Source organism: Lithobates pipiens, unplaced genomic scaffold, assembly GCF_037356315.1.
Source record: "Lithobates pipiens isolate NorthernLeopardFrog02 unplaced genomic scaffold, aLitPip1_a1.2 Scaffold_19, whole genome shotgun sequence".
Taxonomy (NCBI): domain Eukaryota; kingdom Metazoa; phylum Chordata; class Amphibia; order Anura; family Ranidae; genus Lithobates; species Lithobates pipiens.
In genome coordinates this window covers 546,787,479-546,811,760 of record NW_027507764.1, presented here as the reverse complement: position 1 = coordinate 546,811,760, position 24,282 = coordinate 546,787,479, and the positions used below count along the sequence as shown (strand labels likewise).

The 24,282-nt window shown below is 42.3% G+C and overlaps 1 protein-coding gene across 3 annotated transcripts in view; it reads left to right on the top strand.

Moving 5' to 3' along the window:
* SAMD12 (sterile alpha motif domain containing 12) overlaps positions 1-24,282 on the top strand; it is a 927,470-nt gene that overhangs the window by 317,603 nt on the left and 585,585 nt on the right. Inside the window, exon 4 of one of the 3 annotated variants that reach the window (XM_077493251.1) lies at positions 18,697-18,845. The exons of the other annotated variants lie outside the window; for them this stretch is intronic. Coding sequence (XP_077349377.1) covers positions 18,697-18,800 — 104 coding nt within the window. The 3' untranslated portion in view covers positions 18,801-18,845. Of the gene's footprint in view, positions 1-18,696; positions 18,846-24,282 lie in introns of those variants that run through there. 3 annotated transcript variants of the gene reach the window in all.

Here is a 24,282-nt window from a genome sequence, read left to right as displayed (position 1 = left end):
CATACTGTCCTCTTATTGGGTGTTCCGAGATTGCAAATAGGACCTGTTGTACCCACTAATGCCCCCAATACTACCCTCTGGAATATGTTCATTTCTGATTATCTCTATCTCTGGACCCTCCCCTCCGTCGCCTAGTTTAAAAACCCCTCTAACTTCCATCTTCACTCCCAGCACATGTGTTGTGGGTTTAATGATAATCAGGAAGTTATTGCTGCACACTTGTGTAGTTACAGAAAGGTCCATGTGGCCTGAGCTCTGTCCCCAAACCGAATTCAATGCTTTTATGCTTATGCTTATATAACCCAAGTGGGGAAGACCCTCAGCATGCCAACATCCAAAATATATACTCAAGGATCGACCAAGCCAAAAAATTAATGGACTTTGTGGGCACATAATGTGAGAGAGAGAATCAGTAAAAAAAAGTATATATTGTATTACAACATAGTTAAAAAACATAAACAACATACAAACAACACCCTGTATGCACACATTTACCAGTTACTCAATAATGCAGTTATAGAGGACTGGACCTATGGTACAAATATTAATACTGTATCAAGGTAAAAGAAAAATTTCTGATCCAGTAATGCCTCCAAAAACTTGCTTGGTGCGTTTCACTAAAATATTAGCTTCCTCAGGACAGATACTGAGTAGGTGCTGGTATATTTAAAAACAAGAGAGTACATGTGTAAGTATGCAATGTAGTATATATCTATATAAGTATGAATTATGATTGTCACAAGATTTCCCCAGGAGGTCTACATATAAACAGAGACTAATTACATATAAACATAACAACGTGTATGCTTGCCTGGTAAACTTGTGGCTCAAGGCGTGGAAGAACTTGACCTAACTGACAAACAACCAAAAAACTAAATTGCATATGTGTCTATAGTAGTGGGATACACCTATATCGTGTGGTCTATAGTAGATACCACTAAATAAGACAGAAAACAACAAACATACATTATAGATTAAGGTGCTATTATAAAAATCCCCCAATTCAAAGACCGGTTTATATTAGACTTGACTCTCACCTGGTAAATATTATTCATGTATAGGTATTTCAATATAAATCCCACACAGCAGTAAGTGGTCACAAATTCCCACTATAGGCATGTTTAATGCAATATCTAAAAATAAAACAAGTCAATAATTAATTATTGACCCTTTAGATAAGATTTATATAATAGGGAAACATTACCAAAGAAAATATCCAGAGAGTATATACAAATGGTACTTACCAATAGTACCAAGAGATGGCCCATGGATACCGGACCAAGTTATTAAATGGGTAAGTATACAGTCCCCTTAAGAATGGAATATCTGAGAGGGAGCATAGCAAGCTATTAGGTATTTGGCATATGAAAAAAAAATTGCATGGACTCACCTGAATGTGTAAGAACTGTGCTCATCACATAGGGGGAGACCTTTTGTTGGGGCTCAAGTTTGTATTGCCGCATACATAGGGGAGAAGTGTACCACTGTAATAAAAGCAATTAAATGGAATAAATATCCACTTTAGGACATAAAGTCGCAAAGTGGTTACTGGAATGGTTGAGCAAAAATATGGCTTACCTTTTGGTGTTGCACCCCCGTGTACGGTTTTGCTTGCTGTGTGTGGCCCAAGCCCATGTGCATACCAACTTATATAGAGGGAAAGGAAGTTGAGGGGTGTGGCAGCTTGAAAAATTGTGCCAAAAAAAGCAAGTCATGTGACATAGAACAACTCCACATGATCATGGGCCACATGCTCAGTCATGTGACCATCTGCATCCCCATCTTTGATAGGACATAAATAAAGCAGAGAGCTATCCGGTCACATGACATATAACATTGCCATGTGACCGTAGTCATGTGGGTGTAGTCATGTGTCCACAAACCCACCTTTCAGATAATTGAACAGATATCAACAGGAAGTGGGCAGGGCCATACGACCGCAAACACTTTACAGATAAAAAGATATCTGATCACATGACATATACCATCAACCATGTGATCATAGTCATGTGAACATGGTCATGTGGCCAAACAAAAGACTTCTCAAATGGTTCAATAAATATTAACAGAAAGTGAGCTTGGTCACAAGACTGCAGACTTATCCAGTTATTAAATAGATGTACACAAGAAGTGGAAAGGTACATAGAGCAGTATAATAACACATATCCACGCAAACACACACCAAGTGGCTGACACTAAAACTCTACCCTTCAGATAGGTGGACGGACAAGAACAAGCCCTCCATAAAAGGGCATATGCGGCAAATGGTGCACTGACATGTCACATGAACGCCACGCAAGTCGCACATACGCAAAACAAAACAACATCAACAACATGAGTCCCCGAAATCAGGAAACTCCCGCCAACAAGCAACCGGCAAGCTCACGACAAGATGGAAATACAGATAAATGGAAAAATAAAATAATAATAAAAAACACACATAGGGCGAATATGGCCAGACCAAAAGATGGTTCTGTTACATCCTGTAACAGATCAATACAGACAGTGAAATGAACAGATATCTTCTCGTGAGGAAAGAGATATGAGTATTTTTAAAGAAAAGGCTTATTGCTAATAGCATCATTGAGACCAGGGGCAGTAGCGGCAGCTAGGATATGAATCCATCTCATTTCTCTTTGTAGAATCTTTTTATCATGATTACCCCCTCGAGAGTTCATTGGAATGTGTTCTATTACTACAAATGTTACTACACCTCTGTCACCAGCTTGCATTTGATTTATATGTTGTCCTATATGTGTCAGCAGTTGATTGCTGTTCATGTAGTATATATGATCCTTGATTCGACGCTAAAAAGCTTGTTTAGTTTTGCCCACCTAGAAACTACCACATTCAGAAAACATAATGTACACCAGGGATATGCAATTAGCGGACCTCCAGCTGTTGCAGAACTACAAGTCCCATGAGGCATAGCAAGACTCTGACAGCCACAAGCATGACACCCAGAGGCAGAGGAATGATGGGACTTGTAGTTTTGCAACAGCTGGAGGTCCACTAATTACATATCCCTGATGTACACCATGCCCTCCCTCTGACAGTTGATGCGGTGTATCGTAGAGTGTAATCTGCCATTACATTGATACATTGCATGGTTTTCATATATCCGTGGACAAAAAGCGCATGAACCATATTGCCAGGATCCTCTCGATGTAGTATCGTCTGTCTTCCCTGGCTGTCTCAGTAAAATGGCTGTGTCAATCTGTCCCTGAGTGATCTTGCCCTCCTGAAAGTGATATTAGGTTTAGAACCTGTATATTTGTAAAGAACGGGATCATTGGTAAGGAGATACCAGTGTTTCTTGAGTATTTCTCCTATACATGAGTGTTGATGGGTATAGGTAATACTCATCCTGGTGGTATCTTCCTCATTTTGTCGGGGTCTCTTACATAGAGCTTCCTGTCTGTTCTGTTTAGATGCTCTTTTGTAAGCTTTTTTAAGTGTTGTCTTTGAGTATCCCCATTGGATAATCTCATTCGTAATTCGTCTGTTTCTTGCTTTAATAGTATATAATTAGAGCAGATTCTGCGTAACCTGAGATTTTGTCCATAAGGGATACTATTAATAAGAGGGGTTGTATGAAAACTGTTAGCATGTAAGAGGGTGTTCCCTGCTGTCTCCTTTCGATAAAGAGTGGTGTTGATATTCCTATCACCTTCAATCACAATTGTAATATCCAGGAAGGGAATGGATTTCTTTGATACATAGTAAATTTTAAATTAAATGCATTCTGGTCTAATTCAGCTAGATCAGCAGTTTACCCAGTCCACAACATCAAAACATCATCTATATACCTATTCCACATTAGATAGAGTCCCAATATTTGGCATACCTGTCGTCAGAAAAAAAGCATACATTCCCACCCCCCCAGGTACAGGTTGGCATACGATGACGCACAAGAGGCGCCCATCGTAACGCCCTGCACCTGGATGTAGTGGAAATGATTAAAGGATAAGGATTTCCCTGTTAAAATATGCTCCAAAATAGAAAGACAAAATTTACTGAAGGACCATGTGTCCTAAGTTCTCTCACTCAGGAAATCCTGTATAACAGACAGACCCAAAGAATTTGGAATGCTACTATACAGGGCTTCGATGTCAATAGCCACTAGAATAGTATCCCCCGGTACTTGAATATTTTCCAGACGTTGTAAAAGATCTGGTGTGTCCTGAACATATGAAGGAAGTGATACAACATAGGAGCGAAGTTATTGGTCAACTAATTGACTAGCCAGTATATGCACCGTTTCCAGATATAATTGATCTTCCAGGAGGGCACACCAGAGCTTTATACGTCTTTGGAAGAGAATGGAAAGTTGGAATAATAAGATGTTTAACGAGAAGAGTCTCGTATAAACCTTTAGTAATGACTCCTTGATGAAGCAAGTCCAATAGAAGTAATTCATTCTGAACCTTACTAGCATGTTCCACAGAGATTTTTTTTATACTATTCTTCATTGTCCAGGATCCTGTTACACATTTTGTACTTTTTCTATGAGTACAATATTGCCCCCTTTCTCTGAGGGTTTAATGATAATTCCCACTTGTGCACAAAGTTTTTGTAAAGCCTGTTTCTGAACGGGGGACAAATTATCAACATATATTTGTAGCTTTTCAATTTCCTTTGTGACCTGTGTAACAAAAGCCGGGATATTTGGATTGGTTTCTAATGGGGAAATTTCTCTGATTTATTTTTTATAGTGATTTGTGAAGCATTGTTAATGGCGACATTTGGAACATCATTTCGCTCTAAAACTTGGGAAGTCTGTGATTGTTGCTCAAATTTTAAATTTTCTTCCAAAAGATCCGTAAGATCTCTTAGTGCTCGGAAACCCCTCACTGGAAAAAGTTTTCCATTGATCTCTGAGCTTTTTGTCTTTATCCCTTCTCTTTCTCTCTTGATCAAATAAATACTTGTAGGTCAGCTTACAAGCAAACAAGTTTAGGTCCTTAATGGTCTCAAATTGGTCTATTTCCTGAGTGGGACAAAAGGTTAGACCCAAACCTAGTACTTCTATTTCTGCAGTAGTTCAATTATAATCTGACAAGTTAAATACATTTAAGATGTCATTTCTTGAGGAGTTTTTACTATGAACGGGTCCAGGTTTCTGCTTACTTTCCATTCTTTTGGTGGAGACACTGTCCCCTCGTTTGGCCCTGAAAAAAATGAAGGTTTAATAGTATAGTATATATATAACCCTAAACATCAAGGTCAGCCATATTCCTTCCTTTTTCTATAACTAGCACAGTGAAAATTGTATCAGCGCTATATCATGATACATCAGCAACAAAAATCTCAGCATCAAAATGCAATGTACTGAATGTTGCTTTTTGGTTCATGTTACATAGTTACATAGTTGGTAAGGCTGAAAAGATAATAACCCATCCAGTTCAACCTATGTAGGTGCATGTATCAGTGGCTATGCTGATTTCCCATATCCCTGTATGTTGAGTCCTTTAACCACTTCAGCCCCGGACCATTTTGCTGGTCAAAGACCAGACCACTTTTTGCGATTTGCACTGCGTCGATTTAACTGACAATTGCGCAGTCGTGCGACGTGGTTCCCAAAAAAAATTGGCGTCCTTTTTTTCCCTCAAATAGAGCTTTCTTTTGGTGGTATTTGATCACCCCTGTGGTTTTAATTTTTTGCGCTATAAACAAAAATAGAGCGACAATCTTGAAAAAAATGCATTATTTTTTACTTTTTGTTATAATAAATATCCCCCAAAAATATATAAAAAAACATTTTTTTCCCTCAGTTTAGGCCAATACGTATTCTTCTACATATTTTTGGTTAAAAAAATTGCAATAAGCGATTATTGATTGGTTTGCGCAAAAGTTATAGAGTTTACAAAATAGGGGATAGTTTTATGGCATTTTTATTAATAATTTTTTTTTTACTAGTAATGGCGGCGATCAGCGATTTTTATTGTGACTGCGACATTATGGCGGACATATCGGACATTTTTGACACATTTTTGGGACCATTGTCATTTATACAGCAATCACTGCTATATAAATGCAGTGATTCCTGTGTAAATGACACTGGCAGTGAAGGGGTTAACCAGTGGGTGGCAGTGTAGGGGTTAAGTGTTCCTAGGGGTGTGTTACTAACTGTGGGGGGCTTGGCTTTCATTTAGTGAACACTAGAGCTGCCACGACGAGTCGCCGTAATCGATTACGTCGACTACAAAAATATGTCGACGTGCGTGCAGGGCGTTGATGCGTCACAGTGCTTAGTATCTCTCAGTATCTACCGCTCTCCTCCGTGCTGCCGTCCCCTGCCTAGCCATACTCTGCTGTCCCCTGCCTAGCCATACTCTGCTGTCCCCTGCCTAGCCATACTCTGCTGTCCCCTGCCTAGCCATGCTCTGCCGTCCCCTTCCTAGCCATGCTCTGCCGTCCCCTGCCTAGCCATGCTCTGCCGTCCCCTGCCTAGCCATGCTCTGCCGTCCCCTGCCTAGCCATGCTTTGCCGTCCCCTGCCCAGCCATGCTCTGCCGTCCCCTGCCCAGCCATGCTCTGCCGTCCCCTACCCAGCCATGCTCTGCCGTCCCCTACCCAGCCATGCTCTGCCGTCCCCTACCCAGCCATGCTCTGCCGTCCCATACCCAGCCATGCTCTGCCGTCCCATACCCAGCCATGCTCTGCCGTCCCCTACCCAGCCATGCTCTGCCGTCCCCTACCCAGCCATGCTCTGCCGTCCCCTACCCAGCCATGCTCTGCCGTCCCCTACCCAGCCATGCTCTGCCGTCCCCTACCCAGCCATGCTCTGCCGTCCCATACCCAGCCATGCTCTGCCGTACCCAGCCATGCTCTGCCGTACCCAGCCATACTCAGCCGTATTCAGCCGTACATATATATTCTTTTATCTTAACTTTACAAAAAATAAGTACCGTATATACTCGAGTATAGGTCGATCCGAATATAAGCCGAGGCCCCTAATTTACCACAAAAAACTGGGAAAACTTATTGACTCGTGTATAAGCCGAGGGTGAGACATGCAGCAGCTACTGTTACATCCCTGTGTCCCGTCCATCCCTGTGTCCATCCCTGTGTCCCGTCCATGCCTGTGTCCCGTCCATGCCTGTGTCCCGTCTATGCCTGTGTCCCGTCCCTCCCTGTGTCCATCGCAGCCTACCTGTCTCTTTGCCTTCTGCAGCCTCTGTGTGCCATGTCGCGCCGCACCTCTCCTCCTCGTCTGACAGACGGCGGCCATTCCACTGTTCAAAAGCCGCGCCTCTCTGTCTGTGATAGGCGGAACACTCAATTTCCCAGCAGTCAGTGTTCCGCCTATCACGGACATCCTCTCATCCTCGTCCGTAGTATGAGAATGAGCGGATGTCCGTGATAAAGATTGGACGTACCTGTACGCCAATATGCCTGCCCGTGCCATTCTGCCGACGTACATCGGTGTGCGCCGGCCGGGAACCGGTTAAGATGTATATCTAAGAGTCTTTTAACCACTACAATACAGGGCACTTTCGCCCCCTTCCTTCCCAGACCATTTTTCAGCTTTCAGCACTCTCACACTTTCAATGACAATTGCGCGGTCATGCTACGCTAAATTTTTATCATTTTGTTCGCACAAATAGAGCTTTATTTGGTGGTATTTATTCACAACTCCGTTTTTTATTTTTTGCGGTATAAGCGAAAAAAGAGCGGAAATTTGGAAAAAAAAATATATTTTCTTCTTTCTATTTTAAAAGGAATCCAATAAAATCGAATTTTGTCATAAATTTAAGCCAAAATGTATTCTGCTGCATGTTTTTGGTAAAACAATTTCCATTAAGTGTATAATAATTGGTTTATGTGATCACGGACAGATGTACGCAAATGATCATGTACAGATGTGTGCAGGTGATCACGGACATACGTGTGCAGATAAATCATTGGGACATGTGATTTTAGTGGGACATATGTGGGGGACATGTGTTTTTATTATTTTAGGACATGTGTGTTTTGGGGACATTGTGTGTTTTGGGGATATGTGTTTTTTGGGGACATTGTGTGGGGACATGTGTGTTTTGGGGACATTGTGTGGGGACATGTATGTTTTACATTTGTGTTTACACTAGACTGGTGATAAGTGAGTAAAAAGCTGTAAAAAACAGCTCATACTCACTGATCACCAGCTGGCTGCAGCGATCCGCTCTCCTCTCCTCAGCGACAACTTCTGTGTGAGGAGAGGAGAGCCGATTGCCTAGCAACCGGCTGTTTGTTTCATCACATGAGGGCCGTCATGTGATCAGGAGGGCCAATCACAGAGCCCCCCTGCCGATCGGAGGTGCGCCGCGTCCGGGTGACACGAGCGCATCGGGATTGCGCTGCTGCGCGGGCATGCATGCGCGGGCATGCATGCGCGCAATCCCCCTCCTTCCAAAGGACGTTCCTGAACGTCCATTCAGAAGGAGAGGGCACCCACCCAGCCGTATATGTACATTAGCCGGGCGGGAAGTAGTTAAAGATATCAATACTCCCTGCATCCACCACCAATTGTGGGAGAGAGTTGCCCATCCTTATTGCCCTAACAGTGAAGAACCCCCTAAGCAGTTTAAGGTTAAACCGCTTCTCCTCCAGTCTCGTTGTGTGGCCCTGTGTCCTTTTACATTCCCTAGGGCTGAATAGTTTATTTCCTATGCTGGGATCCCCATTGAGATATTTGTAGATCGCTATCATGTCCCCACTCAAGCGTCTTTTCTCCATAGAGAATACATTTAGTGTTTGCAGCCGTTCCTCATAATTAAGGTCCTCCAGACCCTCTTATGAGTTTTGTTGCCCTTCTTTGGACTCTCTCCAGCTCCAGCACATCCCTACTGTGAACTGGTGACCTGTCGGACACCCACTAATAACTTTTAATCATTTTGTACTTTGTAGCGGTGATATGTGAATACCTTCTGAATCAAAAGAAAGGCAACGCTGACATCCACTGCCAAAAATTGTAGTTGGCAGCTATGTAAAAGCACTATGGTTTTGTAGGTGGTGTCTATATAACATGAAATGGGTATAGTTATGGATGCTTTGTTTATCCCAAATTCTAAAGTGACCTCTGCTATACACATTATGTTCTGTGTTTTTCACTGGTTTTCATGAATCCCTGTTCCAGCTGTACATGTTTATTTTGCGATGTCTCTCCTACCTCGCCCAACATAAATTAGCATCCAGTGGCTCCATTGTAACCCATATCTTGCCCACTGTGAAGAGAAATTCAGATGCATTAGAAAGAGTAAGAACAAGTTAGATGCTGCCGCCATTGTCCTCATATTGTCTCTTTTCTAAGGAAGCGTACCTTTTTAGATGACAGCCTTACTTTGTCCCAATTCATTTGACAGCTTATTTTTTTTTTAGAGACCCCAGGAGATGAAGTGCATCTTTTTACTTTGTGAAATAATAGCCTTTCAATGGTGATTACAGCATAGATACATTCACTGCCTTTTTATGGCGGGTGACGCATCCCTCGTATGTCACCATGATTAAATTGACAACAGTGCTGTTGAAGGTAAGCTGTGGTCAAACGAGAACATTTTTACATTCAAACTGACTCCTACCTGCTGACACGCTTTAATTTTCACCCTGACATGCATCATCTGAACATGCTCGCTAAAATCTCTATAATTGCCAATATCCTCGTGTCCTGAATGGCCCGGAGGCTGCAAGAACGTAGGTGAGCCTTTCCAGCAAGTGCCAACGCCTCCCTGTCATTTAACCTCAGTGCAGCCCAACCTTTACACACTGGAGCATGAAAAAGAGGGTTGAATGGGTCATAGTTTCGACAACAGATTAAACTGATTCCCTGGAAGCTCTGCGAGAAGCTTTCTAAATCTGGCTGCATTGCATTGCAAATTTAACTTTAGACTTGGCCTAAAAAGTGGACATTGCATCAAAGGTCTTGTAGACTGGTACACGTGTGGAAAAAAAAAAAAGTACCCCAAAAATATATTTTTAACTGTTCTGTGTCTTATGGGGCAAAGTACATATAGTACTTTGTCCCATGTTAGGCACTTCTTAGCACTAGTTATGAGGTTTGACCTGCTACTGTCCCCTGCTGCCAAGGCTGATCTGACAACAGCTAGGAAGGAGATGGCTGCTTCATAACAGCAGTTTGTCCTCGCTCTGGGCACTTTCTGGAGACAAACAACAGCAAGAGAAATGCAGAGGCTGACACACCCCCTCTCTTTGCATCCGCCTTGCTGCTGCTTGTTTCATGAAGGTGCTAAGAGTCGAGAAAAGTGCCTTTATGAAGCAGCCATCTCTTTCCTAGTTGTTTTCAGATTGGCAATGGTGAGACAGGGTGCAGGACCTCATAGCTCAGGTTAGGAAGCAACTAGCAATGTCAGACAAAGTACTACATGCACTTTGCCCAACAGGGGAAAGGTCTTAAAAAATACTAGGGCTGTTACTAATTAAAATTTTCGTGTTCGATTAATCGTTTTTTTTTAAATCGATTAATTGACTAATTTTGATTAATTATAACGCACATACAGATCCAACTACTTTTAGCTGATCTCCTTGCATTGTAACTCTGCATTAGTTAGTGGTAAATGTGGTATACATTATATACAATCACCCGACACTAGTTAGTTTCCACAATCCATGACTTAACTTCACAGTTCACACAAATACGTTTTGAATTCAAACTGTAGCACTGACCTAAGTAATTTTTTTTCCCACAGTGGCGTGACCATCCCTCCACCTCCGGTCTAACTAATCACTCTCACCTTATGGCATGGACCCCTGTGCAAGCAGGTGGTCATGCCAGCGGGTATCAAAAGGGTTAACACGGACCATAAACTTCTCTCACGTCTCCTTAGATCTCAGCAAGGACGCCAGGTCATGGGTAGAAAGAAAAGATCGAAGTGCTCACCGCTTAAGTATAAGATTTAATTTTTGTGTTCAAACACAAACTACTCACATAAAGATGATCAAAACACAGCATGTAAAGCCGACAATCGTGTTAGTTCCGCAGCGGGTAAATTCATGCATAGCTCCTCCCACTGCACGCGTTACGTTCAATCAGAACTTCAACGTCACCTGACTCCTCCCCCTTCCCTTTGTTAGCAGACAGGGGCACTTGGGGAAGGGGGGAGGAGTCTGGTGACATTGATGTCTGTGACGTCACCGGATCTCTGACGGAACTCCCTGAAGACCCGAAGCCGGCGGAGAGGTAAGTACCAATCAAAAGGATTTTGCTCAATCAAAAAAATTAATCGATTAATCGATATATTAATCTTTAATTTCCACAGCCCAAAAAAATACATATGATTGTTCTTGTTTAAAATAATTGCAATATTTGCAATAAAAGATACATTCAAATTTATTTTAGTGCCCACAGGCACAGTATACCGTATTTCCCTTTTTGCTAAATTTAATTGATTGAGATTGTGTTGAGTAAATAGTTAGCAAATAAGTCAAGCTGTAAAACTGTGTGCACCTGAAAAACAATAAAACATTACAATACTAAAAATTATCTATAGGCCTATATAGTCCTCTCACTCCAGGGCTCTTGGAAAAATGTAATATGCATTACTTAAAATACATTTACGTACAAACATGCATCCTAGATGTGTGCATGTGTGTGTAGGTACATGTATAAGGAGGCGAGGTTTTTATTTGTTTTATTATATGTTATTGAATTTAAAACACTTTTTATTATTTTTTTTTAATATAATTTAATATTATTTATATTACCAAAAGTATTGGGACTTCTGCCTTTACACACACATGAACTTTAATGGCATCCAAGTCTTAGTCCATAGGGTTCAATATTGAGTTTGTCCACTCTTTGCTACTATAACAGCTTCAACTCTTCTGGGAAGGCTGTCCACAAGGTATAGGAGGGTGTCTATGGGAATGTTTAACAATTCTTCCAGAAGCGCCTTTGTGAGGTCAGGCACTGATGTTGACAAGAAGGCCTGGCTCACAGTCTCCACTCTAATTCACCCCAAAGGTGTTCTATCGGGTTGAGGTCAGGATTCTGTGCACCCCAGTCGAGTTCCTCCAACCCAAACTCACTCATCCATGTCTTTATGGACCTTGCTTTGTATATTGGTCCAAATCATTTGGTGGAGGGGGGAATTATGGTGTGTGGGTGTTTTTTTGGGGTTGGGCTTGGCCCCTTAGTTCTAGTGAAGGGAACTCTTAAGGCATTAGCATAACATGACATTTTGGACAATGTCATGCTCCCAACTTTGTGGGAACAGTTTGGTGATGGCCCCTTCCTGTTCTAACATGACTGTTCACAGTGCACAAAGCAAGGTCCATAAAGACATGGATGAACACATTTTGGGGGAGAGGAACTTGACTGGCCTGCACAGAGTCCTGACCTCAACCTGATAGAATACTTTTGGGATGAATTAGAGCAGAGACTGCGAGCCAGGCCTTCTCATCCAACATCAGTGCCTGACCTCACAAATGCGCTTCAGGAAAAATGGTCAAACATTCCCATAGACTTACTCCTAAACCTTGTGGACAGCCTTCCCAGAAGAGTTTAAACTGTTATAGCTACAAAGGGTGGGCCAACTCAATATTGAACCCTATGGACTAAGACTGGGATCCCATTAATGCATGTAAAGGCAGGCTTCCCAATACTTTTGGTAATATAGTGTTCTCCCCTGCACAAGTTCTGTACAAAATTGAATATGCGCAATTCTTCATTTGCTTCAAGATCTGACAGATGTGAACCTGGAGAAGTTCAGAGCCAAGCACTTTTGGGTTTAGAACACAAAGAGAGGATATGTGAATGTTGCTTGAGCTTGTTTTAGCAATTGCCATGCCATGACATGTTATGCATGTCATCGGCAGCGAAAAGTCTAAATCCTTTTTCTAAAACACACAGATTAAAGGCTATTTCTCAGCTCCAAAAGGCAGAGGGTGGGGATCTGACATCATACTCTGCACAGTATAGAGCAGAGAGCTGAGTGTAATCTGAGACCTGAATGGAGGGAATAGACACAACATACCCTACAGAGTTTCATGAATGAATGAAACAGGTACAGCTTAGGCTGTAAATCACCTGCTGTGTGCTTTGAAGCCATGTATATGTGAACCGGCATTTAATAATGAAAAGGTAATAAATGGTGCAATAAAATCTTTACAAAAAAAAAAAAGGTATTACAAAGAAACAAAGACACAATTATGCAACAGAGAAATAAAAAGGAATTGAGATGAGAATATCTAATAATGTCCTGGTTCAGCAGACTTTCATTAATCAGCAAGATGATATAGTGGCTCTTATATAATTTGACAGGTGTTCCTTCATTTTATGTTAAAATAAGAGCTGTCAATTTTGGTTGCAGTCCCCTTTTGTGGACCTCAAGGGGGTGTTGACAGAAATGACTTGACCAATCAGGAAGCTGATCATGACACAGATCCAGTTTTCTGTAGGTATTAATATCTCTAAATACTTACATGTTACAGTCTGTTAACATGTACAGTGAAATCTTGGATTACGAGCATAATCCATTCCAGGAAAATGCTTGTAATCCAAAGCACTCACATATCAAAGCGAGTTTCCCTGTAGAAGTCAATGGAAACGAAGATATTCCGCATTGACTTTTATTACATGCAATACCGCATGTGACCAGAGGTGGGGGGCATCGGAAAGCCTCGGAAATAATCAGGGACAGCTCGGCTGAACTCGGGCAGGCTTGGAAACACTTGGGAACTGAGTATTTGCGAGTGATTCTGAGTATTTCCGAACAGCTCCAAACCGTTCCGAGTGTGCCCGGCGCCCCCCGCACCTCTAGCCAAATGCGGTACTGCACACCCCATTAGCTTGAATTCTGCTTGTATTGCAAGACAACACTTGCAAACCAAGTCAGAATAAAAAAAAAAAAAAAAGTTGTTCGTCTTTCAAAACGCTCGTTAACCACGTTACTCGTAAACCAAGGTTACACTGTATGTCATTGCCCAGCATTTAATTGCCTTCAAAATTAATATAAATATGACATTTCAGAGGCCCAGTTCGCCTAGGAGAGGAATTGGGTCGGTTCTGCTCCAGGTTCTCCCAGGGTAGCATTTTCTTTGAGCTCAAAACACTATTAGTTAACTGAAGGAGGTAAATATTTCCTTATTCTGGCTCTATTGTTTTTATTTCAGAAGTTGTGAAAAATAATGAGATTATGGATTCTACCAAGAGGAAGAGACAGAAATGTGTATTTCTATAGACTCCAGCTGAGGTCTTTACAATAGGGAGTGATTTGGCAAGATCTCTGTTTGTTTTCTGGGTTGCTCAAGCTTGCGCATTTGACAGCTTTACGAAGGTACCTAGACTGATTATGTTTTGGTTAATAGAGAAGATCTGTGTGTGTCCAATCAATGGACTGATAAGAAGGTCCTGGCATCAGTTAACAGTTTGGGTATTGTACCAGATGGCTTCCAGGCCCTTTCACACAGCTTTGGTGAGGCGCCATCTCCCAGGATTGCTTGGTGCCCAGGGTGGGGAGATCAGAGCGGAATGAGAGGTACCACACTAGGTGCTTTGGATTGAGGCAATTACACATTATAGAGGAATGTGATATGTTCATTTTTCACTTCAGAGGTTTAAAACTGCTTTAACCTCTTGCCGTCTGTTCTATAGCCAAATAACGGGCACAGCGCGGACCTGAATTTCTGGGAGGCTGTCATATGATGGCCTCCCCTTTGCGCACGTGGGTGACTCGGGTGATCACAGATCCGAGCAAGGGGCCCCTTACCACATGATCAGCTGTCAGCCAATGACAGCTGATCACAGGATGTAAACAAAAGCTCGGTAATCTTTTTTTTTTTCTCAGCGTGAGGAGAAAAAAAAGCCGATCACCAGTTTATCTGCAAGGGACATCAGTCCTGAAGAAGAAGAGGCAATTATGCCTCATCTGTGTCCACCATACACCCCTGCCTTTGCCACCAGCTAGAGCCGACCAGTGCCACCTATTAATGCCCAAGAGTGCCACCTATCATTGTGTAGTCAATGCCCACCAGTGGTGCCAATCATTGCCACCTAGCAGTGCTGCCTATCAGTGTAACTGACCAGTGCCCATTATTGCCACCCATCAGTGTCCATCACTGACACCTATTGGTGCCCATCGGTGCTGCCTCATCAGCGTACATCAATGAAGGAGAAAAATTACCCGTTTGCAAAATTTTATAACAAAATATATATATATATATATATATATATATATATATATATATATATATATATATATATATATATATATATATATATATATATATAAAAAAGGTAATCAAATACCACCAAAAGAAAGCTCTGTGGGGGAAAAAAATGATAAAAATTTCATTTGGGTACAGTGTTATATGGCCGCGCAATTGTCATTCAAAATGCATCAGCGCTGAAAGCTGAAAATTGGTCTGGACAGGAGGGGGGTTTAAGTGCCCAGTAAGCAAGAGGTTAAAGTATAGGGGATGGATGTTCTAGCAGTATTGGTCTTCTTTTTTCCATTCGGTTTTTATGTATTTAGCCTTAATTGCTAATGTCGACCATTGTAAGTCCAGAAAACATTTCTTTAATGCATGAAGTATCAATGGTTTGTTTTTTACATCTAATATGATTGACATATTATTGGCTGTGTGGGGAGGGCACTAAATGGTGCCTTGTTTTATCACTAAATGGTGCCTCGTTTTATCACTAAATGGGTCCCCCGTTTTATCACTAAATGGTGCCTCGTTTTATCACTAAATGGTGCCTCGTTTTATCACTAAATGGTGCCTCGTTTTATCACTAAATGGTGCCCCATTTTAGCAGTAAATGGTGCCCCATTTTAGCAGTAAATGGTGCCCCATTTTAGCAGTAAATGGTGCCCCGTTTTGACCCCAAATAGTGCCCTGTTTTATCACTAAATCGTGCCCCGTTTTGACACTAAATGGTGCCTCTTTCCCATTTTCAGACATCTGGTAATACTGTATGAATATACTGTATGGTGCTTTGCTCTTTTCCTTTATATGCCGCACACACTTATCACAGATGTGTTGCCCGTGGGTGCTGGATTTAGCTGACTCTTAAGGAACTTCACAAGGTCATAGAAGAAATCTCCCACCTTATATCTTCAGCTGAGTATAAGTCCACAGGCCTGAGCTCATCTCCGTTCATCCTGGATAAGAGTGAATGCGAATCTTTATTTATTTTCACCCTGGAAGGGGCCTGGGGAATAATAGCAGAAGCAGCTTTACTTAAAGCCCAACTCTGGGAATTAGAAATACTCTACCCTTGCACTGTGTCCCTCACACTTCAAGGGTTAAAAGCTTGTCATGTCTAGAGCCCTGGTGCGGCCCTTTGGTCTATGATGTGCGGCCATCGGACCTCAGCAGTCTGCAGTGGGATCCTTGATTCGAGTAATAGCTTGGAAATCTCCTAGCCTTATGTAACATGTTCTCAGTTTCATATTTTCTTCTGCAGCATATCCCCAGCCAAAAATCATGCATGTCCACACCCTCTGTCCCTCGTTTCCTGTATTACGTGACCATTTGTTGGTGTATTCGGTGTCATCCTTGTGATCAATAAAGAGGGAGTTCTGGATGTGCAGCCATTTCTTTCTTCTTTCCTTTATTAGGTCTGCAGTTTCTGACAGTCCTCCCAAGCATTACATATTTTGAACATTGTGGGGGTGATTTACTAAAGGCAAAGCACTTCTCTCTGCAAGTGCAGTTGCCCCAGACCTTAGTAAATCAGGGGAAGCATTATTTGCAATGAATACCCAATCACAATCAAGAAAAAGAAAAAAAGAAACAGCTTATGGCATGCTTGCGTGTGATTGGATGATGGAAGTCAGCAGAGCTTCTGCTAATTTACAAATCTCTGAAGCAACTGCTCTTTGCAAAGTGCACAGTCTATTTGCCTTTAATAAATCATCCCCTACAGTATGTGCGTGGGTGGTTGTGGCGCAACAACATTCAAATGTATAGGTTGCATTCAGTGGGCAGAATTGCCCACCAAGTGAGACATCTTGAGGCATATTTACACCTGTCCACTGCCTTTGTCGCTTAAAGTGGAGCAATTGGGGGCTGTCAAAATATGTTTCAAACGTGTCTTTACCCCCCCACCCCCCCACCCCCCCAACCACAAGCGTATACAAGCCCAAGGACATAATGAGCATTTAACACTGGTAGTGTGGAGAAGGGTTCCACTTCTTCTCATACTTGCCTGCTCTGTGCAGTTGGTTTTGCACAGAGCAGCCTCCATCCTCCTCTTCTTGAGTCCCCCACCGGACCTGCTAGCCCCTCCCTCCTGCTGAATGCCCCTATAGCAAGCAGCTTCGTATGCGGCACCCGAGTTGGCTTGCTTCTGAGCTGCTGCTCTGTGTGTTCATTTACACATGGAGTGCAGCGCAGCCCCACCCCCACTCCCATCCTCGCTTTCTCCTCATTGGCTCACTGGTTGTGATTGACAGTAGCGGGAGCCAATGAGGAGGAAGAGACCCGGGAGAACTGCTGCTCTGGTGCACATCACTGGATTGAGATGGGGCTCAGTAAAGTATATGGGGGGGCTGCTGTACACAGAAGGTATTTTACCTTTGTGATGGACCGCCTGGCACCCCGCTTGTGTCCTGCCCTCCAAACCTTTCCAGCAGAAAGGTAGCATAAACTAGCCCTTTACCGCAATCATCGTACAGAGGTAATTGAGGTAAAAACTGAAGGAATCACTTTATTGAACAGAAATATAGGGGGGTCATTTAGTAAAGGAAAATCCACTTTGCACTGCAAGTGCACTTGGAAGTAAAGTTGCTGTAGATCCGAGGGGGACTTGCAAGGAAAATAAAAAACAGCATTTTAGCTTGCACGTGATTGGATAAAATCAGCAAAGCTTCCCCTCATTTCAGTTCTACCCCTTAGATTTAGAGCAACTGCACTTCCCTGAGCTCTCTTAGTGGCCATGCGATCTTCTGAGACCTGTGACGTGTCCCAGTAGTTTGCAGAGAGGGAGGGGGAGAGGAGGAGTCGCCTAGGCGGTGAGACGAAGGAAGCAGGAAGTGGGACAGGAAGTACGTGTCAAAACTAGGTACCCCCCCCCCCCCCCCCCAAAAAAAGGACATGCCAAATGTGGCAGGTAAGGGGGGGAGGAGTGCTTAACCACTTCCCTACCCACCCATAGTAATATGATGCCCGCAGATGGGATCTCCCATCCTGGGTGGGCATCATATGACGTCCTCCCATTCCCGGCCACCTAGGGGGCGCACGCGCACCAGCGGCGTTGCTCGGGACCCAGTGCACGTGCCCGGTGGCCGTAATGTCCGCCGGGCACCTGCGATTGCCCGGTAACACTGCAGGACCGTGGATCTGTGTATGTAAACACACAGATCCACCTCCTGTCAGAGGAGAGGAGACCGAAGGTGTGTTCCCAGTACAGAGGAACACCAATCGGTCTCCTCCCCTTATGAGTCCCCTCCCCCCACAGTTAGAATCACTCCCATAGGGAACATAATTAACCCCTGCAGCACCCCCTGGTGTTAACCCCTTCCCTGACAGTCACATTTACACAGTAATCAGTGCAATTTTTAACTTGTTAACTTTTTAACTTTTGCGCAAACCAATCAATATACGCTTATTGCAATTATTTTTACCAAAAATATGTAGAAGAATACGTATTGGCCTAAACTGAGGGAAATTTTTTTTTTTAATGGGATATTTATTATACCAAAAATACAAAATATTGTGTTTTTTTTTTTTCAAAATTGTCTTTTGTTTATAGCGCAAGAAATAAAAACCGCAGAGGTGATCAAATACCACCAAAAGAAAAAAGGACGCCAACTTTGTTTGGGAGCCACGTCGCATGACCGCGCAATTGTCAGTTAAAGCGACGCAGTGCCAAATCGCAAAAAGTGCTCTGGTCTCAAGCCACCAAAATGGTCCGGTCTGAAAGTTTTGCTGTTCTACAAAATAGATAATAATTTAATGTCAAATCCAGCATGTAACAATAAAACCCGTGAGCCTTTTATCTTCTACACAAATACTCAAATCATTTGCTCATCTCTCAGCAATTCAAACACATTAAATTTGGAATATTTGCACGAAAACACATTGTAAAAACACCTTTCGTTGGCAGCAAAGCTGTGCCTTGGCTGGCAGAGAACAAAACACGGGGCAAATGACAGTGTGACATTTATAGACACTAAACAAGTCACTGATATAGGGCATTGAATAAAGCTGACATTTAATATACGGCCACATTGTGCCAAGGCACTAAAACTGTGCAAAGGAGATTTTAGAAGTATAAAAGAGGGCATAAAGTTCAAGAAATTAATTATAATGTTGACCTGGCTATAAAATAACTTTAGTGCAGGTAGATGGAATTTGTTTTCTGTTGTCCTTTGAGACAAGGTAGAAGAATGTACGCCTGCACAATCCATATACTGGGGAAAGGGGAGACTGGCTTTTCAGCAAGCTCTCATTTTGACTTATTACTATGAGGTTTATCTGGATGTAAAAGTTGACATGCTGAGCCCATTTGGATGGTTGATGTGCCATGTTTTTATGGTCATATATTTTTTTGTGCGTAGTTGTATGTTTACACTCTCTAGTGGCTGTACTAAAGCCAATTTGATCTGCATTATTGTTAAGTGGCCAGAATGGAGACTCTACTAGTGGAGGAGTCAGTAGGATCAGGTGCAAGACTGCCTGAAGACCTGCCCATACACACAGAACAGTTCATGGACCAGTACACAGAGTCAGGGCTGTGCGTGCATCTGCACATCTACCCATGTTCATGATCACAGTGGCCTATTTAAAGTTACTGTCTATGCTCTTTTTTTTTTTTTTATAAAATAACAAAACTCTTATGCCCCATACACGCACGCGGTCAAAAATTCCGACGGAAAAAGTACGATTGGATTATGTTGCTGTGTGTGGGCTGTATCTGACTTTTCCCGTCAGAATTTCCAACGGAAAAAGTTTGAGAGCTGGATCTAAAATTTTCCGACAACAAAGTCCGATCGGACTTTTTCCGATCGTGTGTAGAGAATTCCAATGCACAAAGTGCTACGCGTGCTCAGAAAAAAATTTGGAGATGAAAGCTATTGGGTACTGGCCTCTACGTAGTACCGTTGTACGTTTTGTATGTCACCTCGTTCCGAACAATCGGATTTTCCGACAACTTTGTGCGACCGTGTGTATGCAACACAAGTTTCGGCCAAAATCCGTCGGAAAAAATCAGATGGATTTTGTGGTCGGAATTTTCGACCGTGTGTATGGGGCATAATACTTACCTGCTCTGTGTAGGGGCTTTGCACAGAGCAGCCCCGATCCTCCTCTTCTCAGGTGGTCCTGGTCCCTCCCCCTGCCAAGTGCCCCCAGAGCAAGCTGCTTGCTCCTGTGCTGCCTCTGTGTGTCCATGAGAGTGCAGAGCGCAGCTCAGCCCTTCTCCCTCCACACTGGTTGTGATTGGCACTCCTGCCCCCCCCCCCACTGAGTGCTCCTATAGCAAGCCACTTGCTCTAGGGGCACTTGTGCATGTTCACTCCTCTCTATTGACACACAGAGCAGGGCTAAACTCCACCCACTGCTCCTTCCTCTTTGGCTGGGATTGACAGCAGCGGGAGCCATTGGCTGACCCAATGAGGAGGGGGAGAGCTGTGAAAGCTGCTGCTCTCATGCACAGCACTGGATCAATACCAGGATCAGGTAAGTATAAGGGGGGCGAGCTGCTTGCAAAAGGTTTTTTTACCTGAATGCAGAGAATACATGAAGATGAAAAAAAACTTCTGCCTTTAGAACCACTTTAAGGCTTAGCGAACTAAAGGGAATTGCTGAGTGGTTGTCCTCTTAAGTGACCTGTGACCAAACCTGCATCCTGATGATCCTATGCTTTGACCTTACTTTCCTCCTGTCTCCACTTGTTTCTGATCTCCTGTTGTTGACATCGGCTTGTGTGCTGACTCAGTCCTCTGCCTGTCAAGCCCTGCCTGGCTTCTGACCCTGCTTCTGCCTTCTGAATTGATACCTCTTCTTCTCAGTTGTTGCTGACTCTGTCTTGCTTTGACAATAGTTTTGACTCCTGCACCTACAAATTCTATGTGATGGAATTCTGCACAAGTTCCAATCCTGCATCCACAGGATTTCAGCAGTACCCAGACTATCCTCTGGCCACCCACTGTCTCAGGGCCTACCACAGGCTCCCTTACCTAATTCTGCTACACCCTGTCACCGACTCCAGAGGGTACTGAACAGTAGGTGTAAGGGAAGCCCTCTTGTCAGCTTAGCTTCTACTAGGTACCTGACAGGAAGACTAATAAACAGTAAACTCAGCCCTTGAATAAGCTTTTATAAACAAGATGAATTGTGAAACAGGAAAAAAAATCATGAAGGAAAACAGCAAATCAACCATATAAGTCTTTAATTAAGCTCTAGAAGCTCTACTCAAATAAACAATGGTGAAGAGCAAAGGACTAGTCACCGGTATTGCCTCTGGCCTCACTGCAGATGATATTTTTCTGGGCAACCATTTATCTAATAGGGTCATTTTATGGGCATGTTAATGTAATGTTGGTATTGACTGACCTTCTTAGTGCAATGCCAACATCAGAACACTCTTTATACTTTTAAGGTTGGTGTGATCAAGCTTATTAGCAATGTCAGGGGAGGGGACAAATGGAAAGTATCATTGGCATATCAACAGAAGAAACCATTTTTTTTTCCATTTTGCTTGAGCCTTTTAATGTGTAAGCTCCTGAGACATGAAATCACCAGCAAATCCAACCAGACACAGGCCCAAAGCCGTGGTCAGTGATGCAGAGCCTGATTTGGCTTTTAACGCTGTCCCTTGCTCTCCCAGTTTGAGTACTGCTGTGCAATTTGGTTACAGGAGGCAGAAATAAAGACAAATTCTGATGCTTACATTAGTTGTATTTAAAAATACTTGTGATTTTTTTTTCATAAATGTATACCTTTATGTACATCTCCTTGGAGTTTCGTTTTAAGATCTTAGGTTGGATTTAGGCTGGTTTTACACTTAGGCATGTGTTAATATTAGGCATTGGTATTACCATGGAAGTCTGCCAAACTGGACGAATTCCAATATTCTAACCGGCAAATCCCTGCAATTCATATACCCTTTAAGTCCTGGTGAAGGAGGAAAGCTTGAGCCCCCAAAACGTGTTGGCTGTTTAATTCTTTGTTATCCCATCTTTAAGCAAGTAAACATTTTCAAGGACCCTATAGCCATTGGTATTTTGCTCAATTTAGGGCATTCCTTTCAGTTCTCTTGCTTATCAGAGCCGCCTTACCTAAGACAGTGGGTTTGACAAATTAGATTTGACAACATGGGACTAAAATTATAAATTTGATATACTTTTATGTACATCTTCATGGAGTTTAGTTTTAAGATCTTAGGTTGGATTTAGGCTGGTTTTACACTTAGGCATGTGTTAATATTAGGCATTGGTATTACCACGGAAGTCTCCCAAACTGGACGAATTCCAATATTCTAACCGGCAAATCCCTGCAATTTATATAACGTTTAAGTCCTGGTGAAGGAGGAAAGCTTGAGCCCCCAAAACGTGTTGGCTGTTTAATTCTTTGTTATCCCATCTTTAAGCAAGTAAACATTTTCAAGGACCCTATAGAAATTGGTATTTTGCTCAATTTAGGGCATTCCTTTCAGTTCTCTTTCTTATCAGAGCTGCCTTACCTAAGCCAATGGGCTTGACAAATTAGATTTGGCAACATGGGACTAAAATGATAAATTATTGAATGATTCAACTCACTTGCAAACTTTTTGAATTGTCCTGGATGAAATCACTCTTATTGACAAAGCACACCCAAAATAGAGCAATCTTGCTTTATTTTTTACATTTGAGTAAAATTGACATATGAAAAGCTACATGCCTTTATGTTTTGCTTTCAAATGGCCATTTGTGTTATTGCCCTCAAATCATAAGTATGCATTATCCTCAGCTGTAGAAATTACAAAAGAAGAACTCAGTTGGTATGCAATTATATGATGGAGTCACTTGGCAAGTTTCATTTAGATTCCATTCCATCTTACCAGGGAAAATATTTATCTGTGTTACATTTGGTGGAACCCTGGGGGTGTCTCCATTTTCTTATCAAAATCCGTTTTGTCTCAAATCAGCCGGATCTAGTTCTGTTATACAATATGAATTATCAGGCCAAGAATGAATTTCAATCGTATAATTTGCACATCATATGGATTCTGCCAGTGGCTTTGTTTGCTTTCAATTAGAGTAGAACGTCTAAATAGTTAAGATGTCTGCTGTATGTTATTCATCCTTATTGCCTTGTTTTGGTTACTCTGTATTTTGGTATTCATACTGTTTGAAAAAATCTTTTTCTTTTTGTTTTATTGGTTTGTTTTTAAGGCTCTTAGGATACTGGGGCCATATTGGGAGTTGAGGAGTGAGGAACTTTATCCTTCAAACAGGGCGAGAAAAGCCAGTTATGATGATATGGCACTTAAATTGGTCATACAGATGGCAATTTGATAGAGCAATCAAACTTTGGATTCTATTTTTGTTGAAATCACCAAAGCAACTGCAGACATAAAATGGGGGTTTTCGATCGAGTGCAAGGAGATGGAATCAACATTGCCTCGCTTGAACATGAAAGAAAAATCCAATAACTTTTGACAGTATTGCTATAGTGTTTTTCCCATTTCAGTTCGATTTTTCAATAATCTGTATTGAAGCTGTCAAATTGTAGTCCAGTTTCAAATTCACAATCAACCAAATTCTGGTGGTTGAATGGGATAGTAGCTTATTTACTAGAGTTTGCGGTGAATTGAAAGTGGCTACAATTAACTAGAATAGCATTTTTTTTATTGCCAGCTTTACAGCATTTTGCAGCTTTTCCCGAATCCCACCTTCCGATGGTGCCATCAATATGACACCGTGGTCAGAAGAAGGAGTAGTTGAGTTATACCTATTAAACTCCAAACAGTGTACAGTGATGCTAAAAAAGGGAGGTTGCCAAGACAAATGAATATATGGGGCTACAATGGCCGACTTGCCTTCTGTAAATGCTAGTTGTCTGACAGACCTACTGATGCTTTGGCTTAGTTTCTTTCTTTACTGACCCAACGCAAGTATTTGAAATTAAGCATTGAAATGCTTTTAGGGAGCAAAGTCTACCTCGACAATTAAAGCGGTTCACAGTAAAAACAAAAAAAAAAGCTTTACGCTGTAAGACAATTGCATAATGTGCTAGAATGTAATGTATACTAGTACATTATGAAATACTTACCTTAGAATGAAGCCCTCCAGTGGCACGCTGTCACCACTGACCATGCTTCCATCTTCCCCGTCTTCCTTCTGGGTTCGCAGAC